This window comes from Choristoneura fumiferana, chromosome 12 (genome assembly GCF_025370935.1).
Source record: "Choristoneura fumiferana chromosome 12, NRCan_CFum_1, whole genome shotgun sequence".
Taxonomy (NCBI): Eukaryota; Metazoa; Arthropoda; class Insecta; order Lepidoptera; family Tortricidae; genus Choristoneura; species Choristoneura fumiferana.
Window position 1 is genome coordinate 3,400,392 of NC_133483.1, and position 27,823 is coordinate 3,428,214.

The window sequence follows — 27,823 nt, forward strand, 5'->3', positions numbered from 1 at the left end:
ACCTATAGGAACTCCTCAACTACATATGATAACACCATCGTGCTTGGACTTGTTTGATTTGTTTTGGTGAGCACTTGAACGCTAAGTGGGGTACAGTCGTGTACAGTCAGCAGCAATAGTGTAATAAATTACACTATGAAATTGAATGTTTTTAAAAAACTTATAATTATATTTTGTCTTTTCTTTTAAACTTGTTTACTATCAATAACTACCTACTATATTAGATTCGGTTTTATACATTGATAGCATGTATAGGTAATCAGTAGGTAAAGAGAAAAATGAAAATTATTCCAGATTACTACAAGACAAGATGGATTCTGAGAATGAAGAGACCTCTCTAGATTATATTATAAAATCTAGACTTCACCAAATAATAAGAAGAATAAAAGAGCATAGCGCAGAAGCTGAAGCTTATTGTAAAGAAGGTAGCGATAAGGAAGAAGAGGTGCAAAAGGCAAAAATATGTGCGTCTAAGTTGGAGAATATGATTAAACGATTTACAACGGAACTTAATGAATATTTTCGGACTTCAAACAATCCATCACCAGACGAGATCTCTGATATGAGCAACGCTCAATTTAATGGTGAAGAAATTTTAGCTGAACTAAAATGTAGACTGTCAGTCAACGTGGATAAGAATAAAAGAGAGATCCAGAGCGACAAGGAGCAAAGCCGTGCGTTTTCAGCCAAACTACCAACTCTTACGTTACCTGAATTTCAAGGAGATGTGTTAACTTGGTGTGAATTTTGGGACATATACAAGTCCAATATTCATGATAGGCCGATACCTGACGTTGACAAGCTACTTTATCTTAAGTCGACATTAAAGGGTGAACCTCGCAGGATTATAGACGGGTTAGAGACTACTAATAAAAACTATGAAATAGCCATTCAGATACTAACAAGCAGATATGGTAAACAATCACAGATTATTGATGCACACTACAGTGCCCTTAGCAAAGTAAAGGCTGCAGATACAAAAATAGAGGATTGTCGGACCACATTAAATGAATTAGAACGTCATCTCAGGGTTCTACAATCACTTGGTGAAAACACAGATCATAACCATTTACGGTATCTTATTACGGAGAAATTCCCAGGAGATCTCATCTACGAAATGAAGATGAAACTGAAAGAAGACACTGTTGGAGAAATGAGAAAGCAATTGGAAGTGATAATATCTGCAAGAGAAGAAGCTAACAAAATAAGACCAGATAATAGTCCTACCGAAAAGGGAAACCATACCGTAGAGACACTACATATAACGCATAAGAATAAAGAACCTTTAAGAAATAAACCTGCAAGAAGGTTCAATAGTTTCAAGAAGGGAAATCACATGAAGAATAATAATATGAGGAGAGAAGAGAATAAGAACGAAAACAAGAAAGGCGAGCGTACACAAAGAATGGAACGAAGCTGTTATTCCAGAAGCCAATGTGACACATCACGGAAACGAAAGTATGAACAAATGAGAAATAAGGACAAAGAACAAAGAGAAGGAACAAAGGAATACATAGAGCATAAAAGAAGAAAACTATCTTGCATATTCTGTGGAAAGGATCACTATGCAGACCGGTGTCAAGAATATAAGACAATTGAAGAGAGAAGAGCGAAGCTAAATAAACGCTGCTTCAATTGCCTATCAGGAGACCATTTAATGCGTTTTTGCAAAAGTAAAAAGGAATGCGTCTACTGCTACAAGACGGGAAGACATCATCGAGCTCTATGTCCTGAAAAGTTTACAGCCAGAAAGGAAATGTCGTTAACCGCAGTGAATAGCGGTGAGTTTACAGTATTACAGACTGCGATAGTAACAGTGAAGAACGAGAGAGATCAACACAAACCCGTGACATGCAGGTTATTACTAGACTCAGGGTCTCAAAGATCATATGTCACAGTAGAGATTTCCAAGAAACTCAACCTATCGGTGAAGGAAGAAAATAGGCTGTCAATTTTCGGTTTTGCAAGCGAAACGCCTCGAGAGTATGATAGCCCACGAGTCGAATTGGAAATAACTACAAGAAAAAATAGAACTATAACGCTGCATGCCAACGAAGTTCCTACAATTACTAAAGGAGTAGAAACGCCGGTTATTAATCTCGACAAATGGAAGGATATCACTCTAGCTGACGACGGATCCCTCGGAGATAGAGTAGATATTTTAGTTGGGAACGACTACTATTTTAACTTGATTGGTACAGAAAAGGTACGCCTTCAAGACAACCTATTTATAATAAACTCCGAGTTTGGATGGTTAGTTAGTGGAAGAGTAAATACCAAGGAAAGTGAAAATACTTTTTCGGTTATAACCTACTGTCAAAATCACGATCCGAATTGCGTCTACTTTACTGAACCAGACCTACCTCTGAAGAACATGGATATTTCATTCTTATGGGCTTTAGAAAGTATCGGCATTACGGATAACCCGAAGACCACGAGAGAAGACGAAGCTATTAAGCATCTCAACGAAACCATACGTCATATAGATGGCAGGTACATGGTAAAATGGCCATGGGTTGAATACCCTCCAAGGATGCCTACTAACTTTGGGTTAGCGTATGGAAGACTGAAAGGCCTACTCCAACGATTGAATGAGAGTTCAATGAAAGAATATCAAAATATACTGGAAGAACAACTGAAGAATGGCGTCATCGAAATCATAAATCCAGATGAAGACGTTTATATCCAGAAAGTACCTCCTATTCATTACCTTCCTCACCACATGGTGAAACAAGAAGGTAAGAAAGGACGGATTGTGTACGACGCGTCTGGAAAGTTGAAAGAGAGTAAGAGTTTGAATGAGTGCATGTATAAAGGTCCATCGATGATTGGAGATTTGATAGCATTACTCATTCAATTCAGAACAAATAAAGTTGCGATAACAGCTGATGTGGAAAAAGCATTTCTACAAATAGGACTCCAGACTGAAGACAGAGACGTAACTAGGTTCATTTGGATAAAGGACAAAAGTAAACCTCTATCTATGGATAACATTATACATATGCGCTTTTGTAGAGTGCCGTTCGGAATCATTGCAAGTCCGTTCATATTGACAGCTACGCTACGGTATCACGTCTCACAGAATGCACCAGAACTGATTCCTAAGATTGTGGACAAATGCTACGTCGACAACTTCGTTACTGGAACAGACTCTACAGAAGCAGCGATACAACTGTTCATAACCACACGAAAAGTCTTCAATGAGATAGCTATGAATCTGAGAGACTGGATTTCAAACGATAAAGCTTTTCTCAAAACCATCCCATCAGAATACAAAGCCGAACAAACAGAAGAAACCAAAATACTAGGCTTAATATGGAATACCAAGAAAGATACCTTGCGATTGAACATTAAAAGCGAACCTTTCAAAGAAGAAAACTTTAAAGGACCTCAGAGCAAAAGGAAGATACTGAGTACAATTGCTTCTATGTATGACCCATGTGGACTCTGTTGCCCATTGATTTTACCTACAACGTTGCTAATGCAAAAATTATGGGAAATAAAAATAAAATGGGACACAGTCTTACCTGACGAACTGCAAAGAAAGTGGGAAGATATTATTAATCGCTTGGAAGCAATAAAACATGTAGAAATACCCCGTTATATAGGACTTACCGGAGAGGCAGTATATGAGCTACACGGATTTAGCGACGCATCAAAGCAAGCATACGCGGCAGTGATCTACTTGACAGCCGGAAATGAAGACAAAAGGAACATATCATTCGTTATGGCTAAGTCAAAGGTTGTGCCAAAAGAGGAAAGAGAAGATTTGCGCATGCCCAGACTTGAATTACTAGGTTGTTACTTAGGTAGCAAACTATTGAAATATGTCAAGAACGTGATAGGCATCACAATAACCAAAGAATACTTATGGACGGACAGTAAAATAGTTCTAAGTTGGGTCCACTCTAATAAATTATTACCTCCCTTTATTGGGAGGAGAATAGATGCCATCAAAGAAAATAAGCAGTTGGAACTACGCTATGTAAACACGGAAGCTAATCCTGCTGACCTGGCGACACGACCCGATTTATGGGAAAAGAAAAAGACGCTGTGGCTTAACGGCCCTGAATTCCTAAGGCAAGGAAAAAGAAAATGGCCAAGCCATTCCGTATTTGAGACTCGAGACCTGTCGTCGGGGCAGGGTCCTTCGGATACAGTAAACTTAATGGAGATTAACGAGAAAATACCAGACAAGACATTTCGCGAAGAGAATATACCAGTAGATACTATGAAGAGCATTAAAGACCTGCAGAAAGAATATTTTCCACTAGAAACCAAAGGAAAGAAAACGAGTTTAGCAATTAATTTGGAATTATTCAAAGACATAGACGGACTGTTGCGATGCAATGGCCGTATGAAACATGCAGAATGGTCTTTCGACAAACGTCATCCAATACTAATACCCAGAGACTGCACATTTACAAATGACCTAGTCATGAAAACTCACAGAGAAAATTATCATATGAAAGCTACTCACACGTTGAGCAGAGTAAGAGAGTCATACTGGATTCCAAAGGGGAAGAGTTACGTACAGCGACTATTAGCAAAATGCCCAGAGTGTATCAAGCATAGCGGAGGCCCTTTTAAGTTACCTCCAGCACCAGCATTACCTCCAGAGAGAGTAAATTACTCGTCACCGTTTACTTATACAGGTGTTGACTACATGGGACCTCTTCTGATAAACAACGGAGATGGAAATAGCAAGAGATGGATCTGTCTTTTTACATGCTTAGTCGTGAGAGCGGTTCACCTCGAAGTCGTACGAGACCTTACGGCTGAAGAAGGTTTACTCGCGCTAAGAAGAATGATCTCTACGAGAGGAATACCATCATTAGTAACATCAGATAATGCTCAACATTTCAAGCTGATAGCAGAAATCATTTCAAGTCAATATTGCATTGACAAGAAGATAAGATGGAGGTACATAATACCCCTCTCCCCTTGGGCAGGTGGATTTTACGAACGCTTAATAGGTATTGTCAAGAATTGCATGAAGAGGACGCTAGAAAAACACATGCTGAAAGATAATCAGCTCTCAACGATCGTTAAAGAGATTGAAGCCGTGGTTAACTCACGACCGCTCACTAGCGTGGATTCCGAACCCGACTATGTTTTGAAGCCTTCGGACTTTCTGACTGCAGGAAAAGTAATCACATTAGAAGAAGCCGAAAATGAGTCCGAACCACAAATTATGACCACAACGAAGACAGAATTAATAAAAGGCTGGAAACGAGCACTCATCATGCTAAAAGAATTTAAAGAAATGTTTTATAACCGTTACCTACTAAGTCTTCGCGAGAGATACGGACATCTGCCGCGAGAACCGCGAATAACTTCGAAGCTTACACCGAGTCCTGGTCAGATCGTACAGATCAAGGGCGACTCCAAGAATAGAAACGATTGGAAGGTAGGGAAGATTACAGAACTGATCACGAGTGCTGACAGTCTATGTAGAGCAGCAATAGTACAAGTAGGGGACACTAAGTACACGCGTTCTATCGCACATCTCTACCCTCTCGAGATAGAGGATGCTCCAGAGCCTATTGCGAACATCAGCAGTAAAGGAGGAACTCGTCCTTTAGTGACACCTGATCACGACACGGTAAATATAGAGAGTGTGGAGGAAATTCGCCCTCTGACACCTGATTTAACAACAGCTGTAATACCTCAACCTCAAGTCATTGCACCTATGCCATTGACGATGGAAGATCACGTTAGTATACAAGATGAAGACGCAGAACATGCACCGACAGAACATGAAGATGAATCGCTACCTAATACAACTGAGATGAATGATATGGATGTGAACCAGAGGTCGAAACGAGCTGCAGCCACTAAAGCCATGGAGAGAATCAAGGAATGGACGCGAGACCTGACTGCGCTACTGCTTCACTCCAAAGCCTTGCCGCCGGGGAGTGTCGCGACAGGCGCGAATCTCTAGGTGAGTGGCCCGCTTTATTAGTTTTGGAGTGGCAACACTGAATATAAAAAGTGACTGCTGTCAGTCTATGGCATGGCGGCTAATAGCGTCAAATGTGAAATGTGTATAAAGTTCATTTGTGGAAGTCATCAAGCAGCAACTGCAGTATCTCCATCCTCCCAAAGCTGAGTATACCTGAGTATTCCTATTTCTGCTGATCACCGGGTGTCGAAGCGCCTATGGTCTTTTCGGTGTATCACGTATTAACGTTTTTACTGTTGTTTGTACCAATCACACCCTGTGGGGCGCCAGCTCGGATGCATGCCCACACACATGGTGTGGGATCCATCCTGACTGGTGTCTATCTTGGACTCTACCTACAGCTCCATCGACAACCCAGGGGCATATCTCGCTGTCCACTACGGGACACGGGATCTGGGTTGATTTAGAATCTTGGCGTGCGCAGTGGACCAAGTACTGTTTTGCGAGCGGGCCCGGAGACGTCCGGTTACCCCCTCGCCCCTAGAGTGAGCCTGTATGTTTAGAGCAGTGTCGTAACCTTGTGACACGTGATTGAGTCTTGCCGTTCTGATACCAGCTATGTTTTACAGTTGACTGAGAAGTAGTGCACCGAGGAGCGCCACGGGCTGACCGTGACACTCCGTGGCCAGATGAATGATCAGGGTTACTCATCTGGCCATAATTTATGCAGGAGGTGGAAGGAGATTACCAGCGGAGACACATCCAGTCATAATATAAGCGAAGCAGAACTATTGGGAGTTAGCAACCTACAAGAAAATGAATTCAGGTATGTTAAATATATACTACATCGCGAAAGGTGGAATATATCTCATAATAAGCAAGTCTTACCCACAATATGAAAATATAGAAAGTATAGAGATATATAGATATATACAACAATTAATCACCCAATCTTTCGCGATAGCCATAGTTCCCATGCGGGCCCAGTGGGGATTGGGAACTTCGCTCGCACCATTGAATCGCTTCGCAGGTTTGTGCAGGTTTTCCTCACGATGTTTTCCTTCACCGCAAAGCTCGTGGTAAATTTCAAATGTAATTCCGCACATGAATTTCGAAAAACTCAGAGGTGCGAGCCGGGGTTCGAACCCACGACCCTCTGCTTGAGAGGCGATAGGTCAAACCACTAGGCCACCACGGCTACTTTATTAAGTGTTTTTCATTAAAAATAAACTTCAAGATCGCTTACCTTCTTTCTAATAATGCTAAAGAAACGAAGTTATAGACCTGCAGGCCTACTACGAAACTCGAAACTCGAAGTTCGTGTTATGCGGTCCCTCTGACACTTATACTATTTAATACGAGAGAAGGGGCAATACGATACGAACTTCGAGTTTCGAGTTTCGTAGTAGCCCTGCTGAGGCCGAATTGCCTAACGTTTCTGACGCTCGCGACCGCAATTAAGTGACAGTTTTGAGGCCGTGTTGTGTAACGATTCTGACGCTCGCGACCGCAATTAAGTGACAGTTTTGAGGCCGTGTTGTGTAACGTTTCTGACGCTCGCGACCGCAATTAAGTGACAGTTTTGAGGCCGTGTTGTGTAACGTTTCTGACGCTCGCGACCGCAATGAAGTGACAGTTTTGAGGCCGTGTTGTGTAACGTTTCTGACGCTCGCGACCGCAATTAAGTGACAGTTTTGATTCCGTATTGTGTAACGTTTCTGACGCTCGCGACCGCAATTAAGTGACAGTTTTGAGGCCATGTTGTGTAACGTTTCTGACGCTCGCGACCGCAATTAAGTGACAGTTTTGAGGCCGTGTTGTGTAACGTTTCTGACGCTCGCGACCGCAATTAAGTGACAGTTTTGAGGCCGTGTTGTGTAACGTTTCTGACGCTCGCGACCGCAATTAAGTAACAGTTTTGAGGCCGTGTTGTGTAACGTTTCTGACGCTCGCGACCGCAATGAAGTGACAGTTTTGAGGCCGTGTTGTGTAACGTTTCTGACGCTCGCGACCGCAATTAAGTGACAGTTTTGATTCCGTATTGTGTAACGTTTCTGACGCTCGCGACCGCAATTAAATGACAGTTTTGAGGCCGTGTTGTGTAACGTTTCTGACGCTCGCGACCGCAATTAAGTGACAGTTTTGAGGCCGTGTTGTGTAACGTTTCTGACGCTCGCGACCGCAATTAAGTGACAGTTTTGAGGCCGTGTTGTGTAACGTTTCTGACGCTCGCGACCGCAATTAAGTGACAGTTTTGAGGCCGTGTTGTGTAACGTTTCTGGCGCTCGCGATCACAATCAAATGACAGTTTTTGTATGCTTAATTGCGATCGCGAGTGTCAGAAACTTTAGACAATATGACCTCTGATATGGCCTGTATCGCAAAGACCGGTGACATTAGACAATGAACACTATACGTTTAAATACTTATGTTAGCAAAATTCATCATTAACACTGCAATGACATCATCAGTTTCATCATAATATTTTACAGTTAAAAAAAAAAACTTGTAAATGATTTCCGAATTATGTAGGGTTGATTCCGACTCCATCAACAACCTGCAAAATACATGAAATCCACACTGGAAAGCTAATAAATCTGTCAAGTGTACCTTATAATGATGATACATAATAGGTACTGATAGTCATAGTGATGTACTGATAGTAATAGTGGCCTGTTCCACAGCTAGTTGACAAATGGTGGTTGCAATTTACAGCACATTCACTAACGAGAATGCAGTTCTTTATTACTGCACATACGTGGAGGACATGCACTTAACTATTATGGTTTATTTGCCTCTGGTTTATTAATACGATGGATGCTACAGACTTGTTACAGCTAATGTGTATATTTTGTCTGTGTGTCTCAGAACAATTTTCTCTACATCTGTACCCTAACATTCTTAAAACAAAATCGTTTTCCGTGTCTGTCTTTATACCTGCTAACTCCTTCTAAATCTAAACCAATTAATTGGTTAATTGACCATGTGAGGGATTTAGATGCGGTTTTCACTTTCAGTTAGATATCTTTCAGAAAAGGTTTATACCTATGTTATATAAATTATAATAATTAATTTAACAAGCGACCGAAAGAGGTGAAAAATGTAAAGTGTGCTTATGAATGTCTTTATTTTTTTAACCTCGTGTTTTCAAAATTATACCCGCAAATGTATAAAAGCAGAGGCGGTTCGCCAATTAAAAAAAATGCAATTTAATTTAGCACAAGAGGGGCGAATTTAGTCCATCAATGATCGATTCACAGCCCAGATAACTTAAGATTGTATAGGCTGTCTCATCACTAGAGCGATTGGTATGGACCTAATGGGTTTCATATGCCACTGGGAGCCAAACTAAAAGGGACGTCCCTCCGCTCACAAACTTGACCTAAATATTGACCCGTGCTGCGTTCAATCAGTGCCGATTCACAGCCCGAAAGGTTAACTTCCGAGATTTCTACAGTTACAGGGTGACACAACTTGTGAGATATAAATAAAGAATAAAGATTGATGTACAATGTGATATATTTTTACTTATATAGGACCACTTTTTGTCCTTCTGTCTGTCTGTCTGTCAAGATCCTTTTTCTCAAGAACGCGTGGAGGTATGATGCTGAAATTTATATCAAATACTCAGGTTTACTGTCCCTTGGAGCTGTGAAAAAATCAAACTTCTAATCAAACGCAATCAAAAGATACCCTAGATAGATAAGATATAGAGCTGTTTATGCCGCGAATTTCCGCAAATTTTCGAAACTCGCAAGGGAATCAAAACCTACAGGGTACTTCCCGTGAACTCAGAATCTTGAAATTTGGTACGAAGCAACGTCTTATAGCACAGATAAAGGAAAAATTGCGAAAACCGTAAATTTTTAGTTACATCATATAATAAAAGTATTTATATGGAACCCTCGGTGCGCGAGTCCGACTCGCACTTGGCCGGAACGAACAAACCGGGAAATGATCGCCACCGCCCATGAATTCCAACAACTCAAGGAGAGTCACTGGTCTGTTGAACTCTGCTGCCGACCTTTAAAAAAAAGTATAAACGTTTTTCATGAAAGACCCGATGTTATCTGGAAAACTGCTGACGACAGTTGATTTCACAAGAACAATACGCAATATACATGCTGTTTTTAATCAATGCGGAATATTTCAACAGTTGGTTGGGTTAATTTGACTGGATATCCTTATGTTTTTCAGGATTTTTTATTTTTTTTGACAAATGACTACATTTGATTCAATTCCGTTGATATTTTTTACACGGATGTTCAATCGAACTAATTTAATCATCTGCTGAAATATTTTGGATAAACCCTGAGGTCACATTCATATGTTACGCTGATTGAAACCATTTGTATATGTAGGTAATATTTTTTTGGTATTATATTATATTTATATTTTATAATCTCGCTTTTTCATTTAACTCTCTTGCCAGGACGCGATACACCCTTTCTATTCTTCTTACTTGTACTCTACCTAACATTTTTGATATGCTATTGCACATTCACAGTGAGTCAGATTTCATGGGTGCGCATTCAAAATCACGAAAACACATACGTGCAATGTTTAAGCACGGACATCTTGTTTTGGGTAACACCCATGTCAATCGTTGGATTGAAGCAAGTGATAAAAGTAAGTAATTTATCTTCTTCATTAATGTCTAAAGTGACTGTTTAAAAACATTGAAATTTTAAAACAGAATTGACGAGTAAATTTAGTCCCGATAAAACATTTTCGGAATGTTGGACGTTGAGCCATCGATGACACCCTGTATAGTATGGAACATTGTTACGAGGTCGCAATTTTCGGATATGTTGATGACATGAGAGGCGAGGGTGTAAACTAATTTAGAAGGGCGATGTTGCTGGACAAACTTGTCAATATGTCGTCGAACAATTTGGTACCCTTGTCAATGAACTGAACAAAAATATTAAAAAAAAAACAATCAAAAGTGAACCACATTTGGGAATGGAGTTGCAAATTACTTGACAAAATTGTCTATTTGTAAGAATTTGAGCTAGCTTTTCTTGGGTTATTGTACTGAGCGTACTAAATTCAACCCCGACCAATCCACTCAAATAACTTGATCGCTTGAATACGCCAATATTGCCCTCTTCAGACAAAAGGCGGTATCTCAAAAAAAAGACTTGAGTTATACAATCTGATTGAGAATGTCTAAAGTTACAGTTAACTAAATAATCTGAAAGAGTTTTTTAAGATACCCCCTTTTGCTTTTATTCATCATCATCACAGCCTATATATGTCCCACTGCTGGGCACAGGCCTCCTCTCACAATGAGAGGGCTTGGGCCGTAGTTCACACGTGGGCCCAGTGCGGATTGGGAACTTCACACACACCATTGAATTGTTTCGCTGGCTTGTGCAGGTTTGCTCACGATGTTTTCCTTCACCGTACCTAAACCTCGTGGTAAATTTCAAATGTTATTTCATTTCGCACATGAATTTGGAAAAACTCAAAGATGCGAGCCGGGGTTTGAACCCATGATCCTCTGCTTGAGAAGCGATAGGTCAAACCACTAAGCCACCACGGCTCGCCGGTTGCTTTTATTAGAGCAAAATAATAGTCTAAGGGTTACGTTTAAAAAAAAACACAGATTTTCGTTGACTGAAATAATTTTCTGCTGATAAACACAAAAAATATTAACTTTTCACTTGTCCATCTAAAACCAATTAGACGCTAAGCCTAATACTTGAACTGATATCCTCCTGAGTTCTGACTTTTTTAACAAACTTAGTGCTTGAGACCTAGACGTGGTTGATCTGCTTTGTTATTTTGGGTATTATTAAAAAAATCTTAGAATTCTTTATTCAATGAACAATTTTTACTTTTTGTACTTTATATTATAAAGTACATTAGGCCGTTATTCATAGTGTTAATTGGTCCTTTATAAAGTACGCGAGGGCTCAGGAGGTTAAAAGATAGGAATCTCTAAGAGTTCCTTGTAAAGCTATGGAACGCTAAAAATGTCTTGAAAATTAACAACTTAAATATCAGTCGCTTAGTATCATGTTTCACTTGAAAAGTAATTACACAATAATTAAAATAACGATAACGTTATTTTAACTACCTTCGGGGGTAAAGTAATTATTATTTTACTGCTACTAAAATTAAACTTAGTGAAACCGCGCTTTAATCAGGCCTGGTTATTAAAGGGATTGGTGTTCATTTAATTACTAGCTTTTACACGCGGGTTTGCACACTTGAAACATTAGTCTAGATATTGAAATTCGACTATTTTGCTGAATACGGTTTTTAATTATTTTTGACGATGCGTGTTATTGAACGGAAAAGCAATTTTGAACCACCTTTTAAAAGATATAACAGAGTTATAAAGGTTTAAAATTTAAGACTAGACAGGAAGATAAACTAGCGTTTGAAGTCACCCGCCATGCAGTAGATCCATACTTACTACCTACCTACATGGAGAAAAGCGTTTTAGAAATAGGCAGAAACAATAAAAAAATGTGGTTGAATTCAATTTTCAACTGCATTTGATATTTTTGAACATGAAACTCCCGTGAGACTCACTCATATGAAATATATGACCCGGAAATGTATGTAGTTGACATTTTCATTGTAATCATGATGATATTATCAAAGGCGGTAATTTAACTTTTTTCCACCTCTCTGTCCCCAAAACTTTAAACTGCCTTCCTTTTTAAGGAGCGGCCATACCGCTGCTTAAAATACGCAAACGGTGCGGAATCGCAGTGACGTGCCGTAAACGTCACGAGTTTTGTTCGGTAAAGTCCTGACGTTTACGGCACGTCACTGCGATTCCGTATTTTAAGCAGCGGTGTGGAGAGCATGCGATAAAAAACGGTTCGCATACGATGCGTCACTGCGATTCCGTACTGTCACGATAAATACACACAGAGGGCGGCCATTCTCATTTTATCGTGTAGCTAATTATCGTACCGCTTTTTTTGTCAGGCAAAAGCGACACGGCACTGGAACTGACTGCATATATAGGAAAAGGATGGCTGCCATTTATACTTATCTGTGCACGCAAGTCTAATTAGCCGTTTACATTTACTTGCCCGAATTTAATTTGCCCGAATGTCACTTGCCATACCAACGTTTGCCATAAAATATATAGAACCGTGCTGCTTTCAGGATTTTTTTTAAATGTCATCATATAGAATGCAGTAGGTTAGGTTAGTTTAATATCAACTCTGAAGAAATTATTATTTCAGAAATAAATTACTTTATGGCAAATGAAAATTCTAGAAAACGATACATTCCGGGCATATGAAATTCGGGCAAACGATAGAGAACCATAATTGCCGTGTCACTAGTGCGGGAAAAAAGCGGTACGGTAATGAGCTGTCTGTGACTGTGCACAATAAAATGAGAATCGCCGAGGGACAGACCGCGGGAAGCTACTTTGTTTTATGTAAAGGAAGATGCCAAAGTTCCTTAAAGGTGCACATTGGCATTTCCTCGTCGTTCCTCATTCAAAGTTATAACGTGGATTGAGGAATCCCCATTTCATAATCACGTTTTTTACGTCCCACATAAAATTTCCAACGCAGCGGAAATTATCGCCCTTCAATCCTTATCGCTTTTATGCGCACGCTCAATTCCCGGTAACAATAATAAAATAAGGTGTCCAAATTCTGGAACGTGGATTCCGTTCAATTTTGATAGAGCTGGTAGATGATACTGGGTGGTATTCCGCTACGTTAAAGTGATAGACAGCCAGTGAATTGAAAATTGGAAAAAAAAACTTATTTTTCGATGAGAGGGTGGAAGGAAAACGAGCATGCGGGTCATCTGATGGGAAGTAATCACCACCGCCTATGATTACCTACCAACAACTCAAGTAGAGTCATTGGTCTGTTGCCGGCCGTTAAAGAAAGTATAAGGCCTTTTCTTGAAGACCCCGGTGACTTGTTGTAGGAAATATTTCTGTTTCGTACGGAACCAGAGGGGCTACTACGAAACTCGTCGTACCGTCCCTCTCGCTCTCGTATTAAATAGTATAAGTGTCAGAGGGACCGCACGACACGAACTTCGAGTTCCGAGTTTCGTAGTAGCCCTGCTGCACTGGCAGGGACAAAATATGCTGGAGCTTCGCTGGCCGCTACCGCAGTGCGCTCGCTTCGCTGGATCTGTTCGCGTTGTGATCACAATTGTACCTAGTCGTATTTAATCCTCCTCACTTTGACAGTTAGTAAAGTAAATACAGTGAAAGTAAATACCAATTACATTATCGAAATTTCTTTGAAGTAGGAAATATTTGACATCTTCCAGTGCTGGTTACGTAAAAATGTAATGTATATGTCGGCGGCCGATCGTAAAATCCGCCAGATCACGAGATTCCTAGGCATATCGTGAAACGCCGCCATTTCATGATATGCCTAAACGTTGGCCAGGCATATCACGATGTGCCTGAGAAATAATACGGCAGATCGATTAGAGCAACGCATTCGTCGATATTCCTAGCTCTATACCGGGCACATCGTAAAATAGTTTCTTATTTGGCCACTGGTGGCGCTGCGTATGCAATGGCGGCCGTGACCAGCTGACCGGCCGTGTTTGTTTAGCGCGTGAAAAATGTCGGTGTCGCAATAAAATGATCTTTAAACCGAAAATAGTGATTGAATTCAAAATAGAAGTGCAAAAGAAAAAGAACCTTTTGAACATCAGCTCCGTTCTTTTTATGTGAATCAAACGGATTCTGTGCACAATGTGAAAAAACCATGGACGTCTGCCCGTATTTTAGAGGTTAGTATTTTGTTGGTAAATAAAGTATTCACTAGTTGTTATTTATTTACATAGAAAAATTTAGGTACGACGAGCGAAGCGAGGAGTGGTTAGTATTAATTGTGATCACGACGCACGAGCCGAGCGAGCGAAGCGAGCGTGCCGCGGCAGCGGCCGGCGAAGTGCCAGAACCGATATGGCGGCGTTTCATGATATGCCTAGGAATTTCAAGATCTGCCTAAACGTGACTAGGCAAATCGCTAAACGGTGAGTTATGAACGATATGGCGGATGTCCCTTAGCCAATTCATGAAATGGCGGCATTTCACAATATGCCTAGGAATTTCGTGATCTGGCGGATTTTACGATCGGCCGCCGACATATCTAAAGTCATTTATTAATAACAAAATCGTTCAAAATATGTCATGCGTAGCGTTATGTCAGTGCTCTGGTTTTTATGCCTCATTTACGTCGCTTGGAAGATGATGATAACTCCCTTGGTTTATTATAGAAAAAACGCGTCAGGTTTTATGACAGCGATGATTGCCAGGAGCCCCGCGGAGCCAAATTAACGCGGGAAATAACTAAGGATTGCTAGCCTGTATCAGTTTTTAGGGCCCCGTATCAGCTCCTATATGTTTTTCTCGCGGAGGTCATCTTGAAATATTATATAGCCTAGGTCACTCCGACAGTTATGATGAATATTGATACCTCATATGTTAAAATGTGTTCAGCCGTTTACGTTGCAGAGAGGAACAAAGAAATATCCCTACTATCCCTACTTCCCTACTAATATTATAAATGCGAAAGTAACTCTGTCTGTCTGTCTGTCTGTCTGTTACGCTTTCACGTCGAAACCACTGAACCGATTTTGATGAAATTTGGTATATAGATATTTTGAACCCCAAGGATCAACATAGGATACCTTTTATTCCGGTAGAGGGCGCCACCGCGCGATAACCTAGATCCGCGCAGACGAAGACGCAGGCTTAAGCTAGTACTTACATAAATACATAAAAAATATATACGTACATACTCACATACATGATTCTCCTTCAGGCAGTCCGTTAAAAATACCGAAACTTCGAACCGTTCCAATTTATAAGCATGAAATCAATCGTTTGATAAAGAAACGCATTATTTCTCGTGTAACGCATTATCTATATCGAACAAATTTTGCTAAGTAGATCGAGAGATTTTCGCTCTCAAAGTCAAGTCAAAGTCAAAATATCTTTATTCAATTTAGGCCAAAACAAGCACTTATGAATGTCAAAACAAAATCTACCACCGGTTCGGAAAAACCTCTGTTGAGAAGAATCCGGCAAGAAACTCAACGAGGTATATTTTTTAAACAGATTTACAATATTATTAAATGATAATCTATACATCACAAGTATTTAACACAACTTTATTTTTAACACAGTAGGTTCGCTATTTAAAGGGATCGCTAATGCGGATCGGAATTATTTCCAAATATCCCTGTCCATGATATAATCATTAACTTTATAATACGCCTTAGATATTAATGTCTTCTTGACAATAGATCTGATCTCTATTTAGCAACACCAACTAGTACGGTAGTACGGAACCATTCATGTATAAGCCCGACTCGTACTAGGCGGTTACCATCCAGAACCCTGTAAATCTGACCCCAGGGGCGTCCCTGATTTCATTAGAAGTTCCAACTTGCTCCAGATTGTGTCAATTCATAATTCTCTTCACTGTTTGCATTCGTGATGAATTTCATGATTAAGATTGTTTTTTTGGAATCTTTTTGTATTTTTTATTTCAATTCCAAATTTTTACTTTTACGGTCATCCCGTAAAACCTAAATTGAAAATATTTGTATTTTCTATTTCATTGATGTTCGGATTTCTTTGACGAGAATTGCGTTTGATTCTAATTTGATGGTATCCGTTCATTCGCAACTAACGTTTGGCAACCTGTTTCATTTCGCAAACTCTAAAACTGTAAATATTTCAGGACTTATTTCAGGGCCATCGTGTAGAACTCTTTATGTGGGTTAGGTTAGTTTATATTAAATATAATGACCCGGATAACTCACGTCTTAAATCGAGTTTAGCTCGAAATCCGCAGCCCTGAAACAAAACAACATGAAACATGTCGAGCTAAACTCGATTTAAGACGCGAGTTATCCGGGTCATTATATTTAATATGAGTGAGTCTCACGGTAGTTTTAGGTTAGTTTAATAAAAAACCTTTACAGTTTCAGAAATATTAAACAGTTGCGAAATGAAAAGTTGCAAAATGAAACAGGTTGCCAAGCGTTAGTTGCGAAACATTAGTGAACCTAATTTGATACCTCAATGTCGCGGGTAGACCTTGTGCAAGGTTCATGCGGATTGCTACCACCATCTTACTCATTAATCCTGCCGCCAAGCAACAGCGCTTGAAAGAAAGAAAGAAAATAATTTATTTATAACAGCAATGACACATAATTAGTAAAAATAACAATAAGAGATGTTGCCGCTATAAAAAGGTCCCGGCTCAGCATATCGCTGGTTGATAACCAGCACTGGTCTTCCGCCGGGCCACAGGAGAGTGAAATTACGGAAAGTCACACAAAACAAATCAAATACAAAAAAAGCTACGAGACTAAAATATAAGTTGGCTGTATAGCCCACATTATCATGGCCACAGTACATGTAATGAAAAAGATAAAAATAATTTGACATTGACATACGACAATTACAATGCTTGCACTGCTGTGTTCCGATAAAGTAAGACAGTCGTTGATATTACCGGAAAAAAGGTTAGCTATAGAACCCACTGGGCAAGGTATAGTGAAAATATTTCTAACGAGTTCCCTATACTTGTTTTCATTAAGATTGATGACAAATACTTACGTAACATAACATGTAACGTAACGTAACAATGTAACGCAACGTAACACATGAAATCATTTAGTTCCCATAAAATGTTTTTTTTTTCATGATAGATCTTAAAGTGCTTTAACTAGTATATTATAGTCTAGTTTTAGCATAAGGAGCATAATGCACTATGTGGTGTGTTAAGTCTGGGCAGAATGGACATAGGATAGTTTTCAGATTACAGACAAAGTCGCGGGTAACAGCTAGTTCAATGCAAAGGTAAACGATATAACCAACAAAAGTTGGTTAACCCCCGATTTTGTCACTTCAGAGTTCAATATCTCAAAAACGGCTAAACCGATTTTGATGAAACATGTCTAAGAACCATTGCTTGAAAACCTGCTTTCAAATTAAAAAACTACATTCAAATCGGTCCACCCGTTTAAGAGCTATGGTGCCACAAACAGACACACATAGCGGTCAAACTTATAACATCCCTCTTTTTGCGTCGGGAGTTATTTTTAATAAATCTAACCAAATTTAATTTAATGCGACAGGAACAGCTAAATTAATTTTATTTACTACAATCCCTTTTTAACTGCTTAAATGAATTTGCTTAATTAAATCGCGCAATAAATTGTCCAAAGCAAACAAAAAACACGAAACATGAAAAAAAACCCTTTTTGTGACACGTACAAAAGCTAATGCTTTGATAAATTATACGGCCCATCCAATAATTTTGTATTCAAATTCAATGAACAGGCGCCTTAATTCCCTTAGCTTTGCGGTCTAGATGACAAAAGCACAAATTTAAACACCTTTTCTCCATCCCACGTAGTAGAACTAACTACTCTAAGAACATGTTTATCAAGCGTGCATGTACACTTTATAATAAAAATAAAAAACTTATAGACATATTCAACAATACAATAGGCGCATTAAAAAATGTTTTCAAGACAAAAATTAGTTAATGTAGTGTACTTTACTTTGTTTTGGATGTTAACTTTAAATTTATTGAAATGGACTTCATTACAACAAGTTTAGCAAAATTGTATAAAGAAGAACGAAATAGGTAGGAATGCAAGTTTTTAGGTAAGAAATAAAATAGTAATATAGTACACATTTTTGTTAGTGTGATATTTAGTTGTAATTTTAAACAAATACTTGAAAATTGCGGTAATATGCTGCATTTCTTGTATTTCTTAGATAGTACTTTTGGAAACTATAGGTCTGTAATAGTTGCATATAAAATATTTGTAACCTTGCCTTTGGGTGACTGTTTGTTTCACAATAAATAAATAAAAACATAAGTATGCACTAGGTATGTAGACCAAGCATTTGTATAAAACCTATGTTAGGTACCGACAATTATAATAACCTAACCTAACCTAACCAACATAAAGTTGGAAAGCCCCCGACTTTTTCACTTCATTGTTCAATATCTCAAAAACGGCTGAACCGATTTTGATAAAACATATCTAAGAACCATCGCTAGAAAACCTGCTTTAAAAAAACTGCATTCAAATCGGTCCACCCGTTTAAGAGCTACGGTGCCACAGACAGACAGACACATAGCGGTCAAACTTATAACACCCCTCTTTTTGCGTCGGGGGTTAAAAATACTCGAAAACATTTACATTATAGAGGTGATTAGTCAAAATTACCTACTGAAATATTCCGAATTCATTTTAAAACACCGAATGATTTAAGTCCACTAACTACCACCTACCACTAACGCTGACACACGATACGACCACTATGCATAATATTTTCACAGAACGGAAACATTACGACGGGACTAGAAAAACCTTAATTTAAAGTTGTCAATTTAAAACCATCGACTTTAATAAAATACCCCCGATATATATTTTTTTTAAATTCTAAACCTCAATCCCTTACCAAAATATATATGAATCAAATGGTCTGAATTAAGCAAAAAAATATTTATTTAAATGTCTGGCATCACATACAAAACAACGCTCAACTTTATAACCCGGATACAACAAGCAACGTTTTAGTAATAGAAACAAGCAACAATATAGTTTCTTTGAATGTTTATCTCAGCTTCAGGGCAGGAAATCCAAGCCGCATCGGTTAATCTACGTGATGTAGTGTCGGACGGCACTGTCCAGGCTGTCTACCCGTTCGTTCTAGCACATAGAAATATCGACTGCTTGGATAGGATGCTGTGTAGATAATTTTATTGCTTAGTTGTGTACAAAAGTCGGGTAGTTGATGCATCTGTAGTAGGAAACACTTTATTTTAGTCTTTTCAACCAGATTAATTTGCCATTAACTGTAATTTGAGGCCAAACGTAAGCCTATTTTATATAAAAAAGAAGTTATTGCCGACAATGCGTTGGACTATTCCGTACACAATAGATGGTAGATGGTAGATTTTTTTTGACATTCATAAGTGCTTGTTATAGCCTAAATTGAATAAAGATATTTTGACTTTGACTTTGAATACGAAATCCTTAGAAGAATATTACTTGATTTTTTCATAATATCTACGGAAACCTATCTTGGGCGTGTCCGACATGCTCTTGGCCGGTTTTTGTACCTACTTCTGCGCAACTTTCAACTGCTTATATTTAATCCATCATTTAATTTTTTGATTATCTATAAGGTGTTCTACAGCGTTACGATTATGTTTGTCCTAATTTACAGAGTAAGTTAAGACCAATAACAGATTACTTCCGTAATCCTTACTAATATTATAAATGTGAAAGTAACGTGTGTCTGTCTGTCTGTTACCTTTTCACGCCTCAAACGCTGAACCGATTTCGACAAAATTCGGCATGGAGATAGTTCGAGTCTCGAGGAATGGCATATGCTACTTTTTACAAGCTTTTATTTAGTTTCACCTGTCCCATTATCTGTCTGTCTGTCTGTAATCAAATCTTGCAAATTAAATTCGACCAACTTCCAGTAGTTGGATTGACTTGAAATTTGGTATACTTATGTAAATTGCGTGACAATACAATAATCTGGTAGTCTGGCCACGATCGTCCCGCAGGACGGAACTCTTCAACGGTTAATGGCATCAACTTGAACTTTGGTATGCAAATGTAGTTTAGGTGACAATACAAGTACAGTCAACAAAAAGTACAGTCAGCAAAAAAAGCTTCTATTAAAAATGATTTTTTTACCAAAAACTTTTATCTTTGAAAAATTCATAGTACCCGCGGGATAGCGATAAACGAACAATAGTGATTTATATAAGTCTGACTAAGAGTAAACGTACGACCATCATTCTTCGTATCATCGGCGTCTCAATCCCCTTCTCCGAGACTAAGTACACGATGCATTATTAATTACTAAGCAGGTCAAAATTAAACAAAAGCTGCGCCCTTCCGGCAGCCGCTGAGCGTCCCAAATAAATCGCTGCCTTCGAGAACTTTCTGAGCACTTCGCGTCTTATAATAATTAATGGCTGTACTTTGTTGTAGAGTAAGAGATCGGGTCAATGGAATATTTTTCTAAGTAAAAATACGACATATGCTCACGTAATAGTCGAAAACCATGCAACCACCCAACGCACAAAGCACATCATGCTTTAATTCCTTTTTTGCTTCCGCTATGAAAGGCATAAGGTAATATTTTTCTACGATGTCGACTGGGGCCATGTACTACAATTGTCGCCTTTTTTACTTCAGTCGGCCAAAACGGAACATTAAAATTATAACATCACTTTTACAATTACACATAAGGCTGGGTTCACAAGAAAAAAAAAATCATCACCATCATCATCATATCAGCCGTAGGACGTCCACTGTTGGACATAAGCCTCCCCCTTTGACCTCCAGTTACTTCGTTTGAAAGCGGCATGAACCTATAGCTTTGACCAGGTCATCCGTCCAGGTTTGTTAGTAGCCGGCATGGAGTCACTTTGTCACTTTGGTCGTACGATGGTGAAACGGATATGATGGAATATAACTTCACTATACTTACACTTCGTCCGCCTGGAATTCGGTTATCGCGCGCTCTTCCCTCAGGAGGAAAAGTAGCCTATGTCACTCTCTGGCCCATAAACTGTCTCTATGCCAAAAATTACGTCGATCCTTTGCTCCGTTGCGGCGTGAAAGACGGACAAACATATAATAATATAAACACACAAACACACACGATTTCTCATTTATAAACACACTCTCCAGATGCACACGTTATAAAACACGAGCATGCATGGCTTAATAGCACTAAAACCACGAGATTGTATAAAAACGGTTTTTGCTTTACTGTGTGCGAGTTTACATTTCCAAGTATCACTCCGCTGTTGCTCTATAAGGACCTTTTTATTCGTTTTCTGCAGGTTCCCCCCGTTGGAGTTGCTCGCTGGAAAAACTTGAAGTGGCTCAGACTGGTACGAGAACATATTTATAATTTTAACTAAACTAAGTATACAACTTCTACAAAATGAACATGTAAAATTTTGTGTGTGCGTGCGTGTATTTTCTACTCTTTCACGCTAAAGCTAGCAACTAGATTTTCCGAGTGATGTGGCTTCCTGAAAATGTAATATTGTAATATTTCCTAAGTATATACATTTACACTCAGACATATATAAACTTATTTTCAATCGTATACTTTTTCTTTATCAAAATTAGAAAATCAAATTATCCCTTTAAACATCGCTACTAGTCCAATTTTTAGTGGATTATGTGATTAAGAATTGACAAAGATAAGACACACTGAGTTGAGTGGTATCAGGTCAGGGCGTCACATGTACCTATACCTATTGTACTTTGTAATTTTCCATCCTATCGCCTGTAATGTCACATGCAGTAAGCAATTTTGAATTTTAACACTGTTGGAATTACAATTGTTTCACCACTTCTTTCTTACACATGGTATAAAAAAGGGAATAGTGAAAGAGATAGTGAACTCAATAGCGAACGTCAGCGCGTTCGACAGTACGGTATCTAGTTCGATTCGAATCCTGCGATTTTTTTTCGGTTTTAAGTAAATCTTAGATAATATACCCAAACACAAAAACTTTCCAATGAAAACGTATACAATTGATTAGTGTAAACAAGACAAAGACCCTAAGGCCCTGAATGCAGTAAGACAAAAAAGTTAGAGGTTTCCAATTAAATTCTAATCAAGAAGAGGACTGACTTTTTGTTCCGATTCAATCAAGGCCCGGAGGAGTAACCAACAAATTAACCTAAAGTTTAATTGGCTGAAACAATTTTCATGTTAATGAAAATTTATGATGAAGCCAGTAAGAAGGTTAAAAGAAGCAGCCACAACCACACAGTACGTTACAAATTTCAATGCCATTAAATACAATTTGTATTTCATAGTATTTTTATGGGAAACAAAATATTCAATTGTGAACTAGTGATTTTCGTGCTACACTTTTTAGCATGGTATGACGTCACGGGTCGACGCACCCCAACTTTGACACGCGTTATCTTTGTAATTTTTTGTTTAATTGACAAAAGAAAAAAAATGTGTCCAATAGGTATTTTCTAAGCCTAACTGACGGACCTTATATACACAGCGGCACAAAATTAGGCCCACTTTGCATACAAAATTACCTATTACAGCATAATATATTTGAGGGCCAGATTTTTTGCTGCTCAGTATAAGGTGACCCGGAGCTAGTGTAGCTCTCGGCTGTTTTACGTTGTGTTCGCCAGAAGACTTCAGAAGACTTCACACAGCAAGTGGGTCTCCTGATGGTAAGAGATCATCACCGCCCATAAACATCTGCAGGGTATTGCAGATGCGTTGCCAACCCAACAAGAGGCCTAAGATGGGATACCTCAAGTGCCAGTAATTTCACCGGCTGTCTTACTCTCCACGCCGAAACACAACAGTGCAAGCACTGTTGCTTCACGGCAGGATTAGCGAACAAGATGGTGGTAGCAATCCGGGCGGACCTTGCACAAGGTCCTACCACCTGCAATCTGACAGAAAGGAAAGGAACTACACTCGTAGAGGTATGCGACCCTGTCAAAACCTAAAAAACTTACAAGAGATTCACACAGGTACCAATATAGACATGTAGAGAGAAGTCACGTATGATATACGTGCTTAACGGGAGTAAATGTAGTTATCGATAATGAAGCTTGCGCGAGGCGCAGTCTCGAACAGAGCAAGTAGGCTACTATAGACGGTAATTAGGCTATTTAAAAACTTTTGGTATAATTTTTATTGAGTTCAATAGAACCGAGTGGTTATATAAGTTTCACAGGTCTTTGTGTTTGTATGTGTGCCCACGTTATAGCTCCCTAATAGATGATTTTAATCTGATTCAGTTTCTTTTTGTATGGAAAGTGGATTAATCGCCAGTGTTCCAAACAAAGGTTCGTCGAAATCTGTTTAGTTGTTTATTAGATAAGAAACCTTTCGAAGATGTGGAGATTTCGCCTACAAAAGGTGGTTGTATTCCGACGTAGTTTCGTCCGTTCTGTTCGTAACTAATAAATATTAAAGACTTACCCTTTCATAAATACCCACTTGTTAAGCTTCTATTAACTTAGCATTCTTTTATCTATATCTTTCACTTTGACATTTAACTTTACTAGACAGTCACAAAGCATACTGTTTTACTAAACCAAATAAACTGTACTTACACTGAAATTACTCATCGTTCTACATCTATACATTTAGCATTTATGCCAAGTCATTCGTTCCGTAGCAATCCCGCTACGGTTCGTAGCACCTCTACGGCGTAGCGCCGCCACCTTGCTACGTAAAACGAGTAATTTTAAATAGGATGTAGGAATAGAAATAATCATTTGCTTAACAAATTTGTCAGTAAATGTTTACACGACTCTAAAATAAAAGAGTACTTAAGGGTCATAAATGTGGTCTTAAATCAGACATTGGCGGATTGCAGCGTATTTCTGAACTAGATAGATTATAAGTTCATAGAAACCTTTACTTTGTCATAAGGTGTTCTTTTTGTTCATAAGTTCTTTCTTATCGATGCATCTAGTTTAAGGCAAAAATAAAAGAATCTTTTAGTCAAATCAATTTATTGTGTCATTTTATCATTTTGTTTTTAATATTGCGTGAAGAACACGATTTTTATAATACTCTCTTAATTTGGCATTTATCATTTACATGTAGGTTTTAACAGTAGAGCTCCCATCACAAGTTTAATATCAACATAGGTACATTAAACTATAGAAAAAATTGTATAATGAATACGAAAATGTAAACAGGACGATTTATATGTATTTTAAATCTTATGTACACTGAATACAAAGAACATTTTGTTATAAAGATGTATTTTTTAATTTACTTAACGTTAATTAATGAATGTTTACAATATTAACTTTATGGTGTACAATTTTCAAAATAATTACAAATTCTACATCGAATCGAATAAATAATATTGCAATTCTGAAAATAAAAATATCGTGCCAATAATGTCATATTTCACTAACCAAACTATTTGGAAAACTACCTAACGCGTAAGTACTTTACGAATTTTTTACAATTTCAAAAATATACAATGAATGTAAAATATACAGTGAAGATGAATAGTAGAACAATAATATCATTCGCATAATTCCAATAGAAACTATTAAATATAGTTTATGTTCTGAAATTACAGAAAAATATAGCGTACAATCAAGATAAGTAGAAAAAAAAACACTGATTCACAGAAACATAAATATAGTCAGTCTTTATTATACAAATATACAGGGCATTATTGAAAAACAGAATCATATTGCTCTTTAGGTGTTTAGAAAATATGTATGCATTTAATCAACTTATAGTACATAATTATTGAAATAGGTATATAAAAATTACAACAATTGATGAATTTTATGTGATTATCCAAATATTTATAAAACAACAATATTTCCCAAGTCCTGAAGTTGTGAACAGAAAATTTCATAGAGCTATGCCTATCTAATTGGTGTTTCGATAGCAAATTTATTTATATTTTATTTTAATAGGATATTGCGATTTCCCTAAAAATATAATCTTGCTCTTCAACTAGACTATTAATAGTGCATTATGACAGTTTTTTTACTCCTATGTCCACTGTTTAGAATTTGAGCTTTCCATAAAATCTTACAAGTTTAGTGTATAGTATTTAAACTACTACATACATATACTATGATACAATAGGAATTCTAAACTCTGTCTAATCTTAAACTTTAAAAATGGAACACACAATGAATCGATTACATCTTAGACATTCATAAGTTTTAAATTTCATAATTGATTTACTCTGTAATAATTTACACATACTAAAATTCCCAGTCCCTTAACATACCAATAAATATATGTTTTATTAAAATAAAAACCGTTAATTTTGTTATTTAATTAAATGTTTTGGGTTCCTTCCAGTTTCATATTTCATCACAACTTGTATGAATTTTAAAAGTTTCTATAATGAAAACCGTTTTATACTACAACTTGACCACTGCACAAAAGCCAGGATATAACAAAGGATTCCAGGAATCTATTACAATAAACTACCACATACATAATCGTGTAACTAACTTAACTATGTACACACAATTCGTTGATCTTTCACGTATATATGTATAGATATAGTGACACGCACTAAAGTGCGCGAGAGCGGATATGTGTGGCGACAACGGCGTGGCTCGGGCTTGATAGAGCCTGCGGGACATCCGTGACATCGGAGACAACCGAGACATTGGAGACATCCGAGACATCGGAGACATCCGAGACATCGGAGACATGCGCAGGATGTGCGGCCGGCGCTTAGATCGCGGGCAGCAGTGGGCTCGGGGAGCGCGGGGGCCGGCGCACGCCGCTCCACGCCTCCCCCATCATATCCTCGTCTCCCTGCACACGCGCACTCGACATACTCTCAGCGTCACACTCCTCAACTTCCCAACTCTGAGATCGAGATTTTGAGATCATTTAACTTAGAGTAGGGTAGCTACAGGATGTCTAATAGGAACGCCACTATCACAGAAGAGTTTAAGCTCGAAGGCCAACCTTGTGAATCCAAGGGCCAAAATAATCCAATTAGACTACGACATTCTACACTATACAATCACTATTTATACCAAGTGCCTGCGTATGTAGATGACCACATTGCATACATCTAATTTCTGTGTATGCACATGAGTGTAGTCCAGTACAGTGCATAGTGTCGCAGCCTATTTTATTCATAATACTGTCGCCATTTACGCACATATCAAAATTACCAGCTATCCCTCAGATTGAGTACGAGTTACAATAAAGCTGCCCCTTGAAATTTTCATGCATGATTTTAATGACAATACATATTTTTTTAATTCAGGTCATATAAATTTTTTATCAGTGGCCATCCATGAATTGCGTTATACTATTTAGGATTAGGTGATTTGTAATACAGGAGCAGAATAATTGTAATTTTCATAGTTGTAAGTGTGACAAGGAGGATGCTATTTATGGATGGCCTCTCATCAAGCAGAAGTAACTAGCAACACCTTCGATAGCAAAAGACAGAAACAGCGTCGATGATAGATAAAACACCGCGAATCTCCAACTAACTCGCGAAGGATCTACGGGGTCGTGCGGGGCAGTGCGAGTGAGTAAACCACGTATTACGGTGTCAACACTTACATATAAGAGGTAATTACCATCATCGTGTGAGGCGCAGGTACCGCGGGCCCCGGGGGCGCGGGGGGCGCCATCGGGGGCGGCGGCGCCGGCGGTGGCTCGGGGGATGCTGCTGCGGGAGAGAATGAAGATGGCGCTAGCGGAGACTGGGCTAGAAAGAGGGAGATTCATTGAAATCTTGTAAACAGAAACAGAAGTAAAAAAGGTGAAAAATATTTATTCGCTCCATCACAAAGTAAAATACAGAGACAGTAAGTAAACATGGTTTTAAAGTATAACTGGTAGACTTTTGCGGTGGAGATTGGTGCCCGAACTAGGAGAAAACCCGTATATCGGGTTACCAGATCTCCAATCCTCAGATGCCTACAACCATAGAGATCCTGATAGGAAATAATAATAGTTATATTCAAGGTCATTCATACGAGTCGAATAATTAAACAATTAATGATAATGACGTTAAATCAAAGGTAAGGTAGAGAAGGGCTAAAGTAACTGAGGGCAAATTCAATTGGGTAAATGTTATATAAATTAACGCTACTTATTCTAATGACTGTTTAGGAGTAAGGCGGGTAATGTTACCAGCAGCTGTGAGCGCCAGCACGAACTGGCTCCAATGTACGCAGCAGCCGCAGCACAGCTGCAGCGCAGCGCGGCGCAGTGCGCGGTGCAGCGCCATGAACAGCAGCGGATTTACTGCCGCGTGCACGTATGAGATGTGCAGCGAGATTTGGAAGTACATCTGTGAGAGAGTGAAAGTTATAGTGCCTAAATCTAAATTGTAACTTTATTCTCAGAATGAGACAATTTTT

The 27,823-nt window shown here is 38.6% G+C and overlaps 1 protein-coding gene across 12 annotated transcripts in view; it reads right to left on the minus strand.

Moving 5' to 3' along the window:
* Positions 1–24,445: 24,445 nt before the first annotated feature.
* Positions 24,446–27,823, minus strand: part of LOC141433136 (uncharacterized) — a 76,148-nt gene continuing 72,770 nt past the window's right edge. For 9 of the 12 annotated variants that reach the window (XM_074095004.1, XM_074095005.1, XM_074095003.1 and 6 more), the window contains 3 exons: positions 27,594–27,753; positions 27,035–27,165; positions 24,446–26,303 (listed from right to left, as the gene is read on the minus strand). In XM_074095004.1, the coding sequence (XP_073951105.1) occupies positions 26,166–26,303; positions 27,035–27,165; positions 27,594–27,753 (429 nt within the window). In that variant the 3' untranslated portion in view covers positions 24,446–26,165. Of the gene's footprint in view, positions 26,304–27,017; positions 27,166–27,593; positions 27,754–27,823 lie in introns of all 12 variants that reach the window. The other 3 variants (XM_074095009.1, XM_074095010.1, XM_074095007.1) reach the window with 3 other exon arrangements.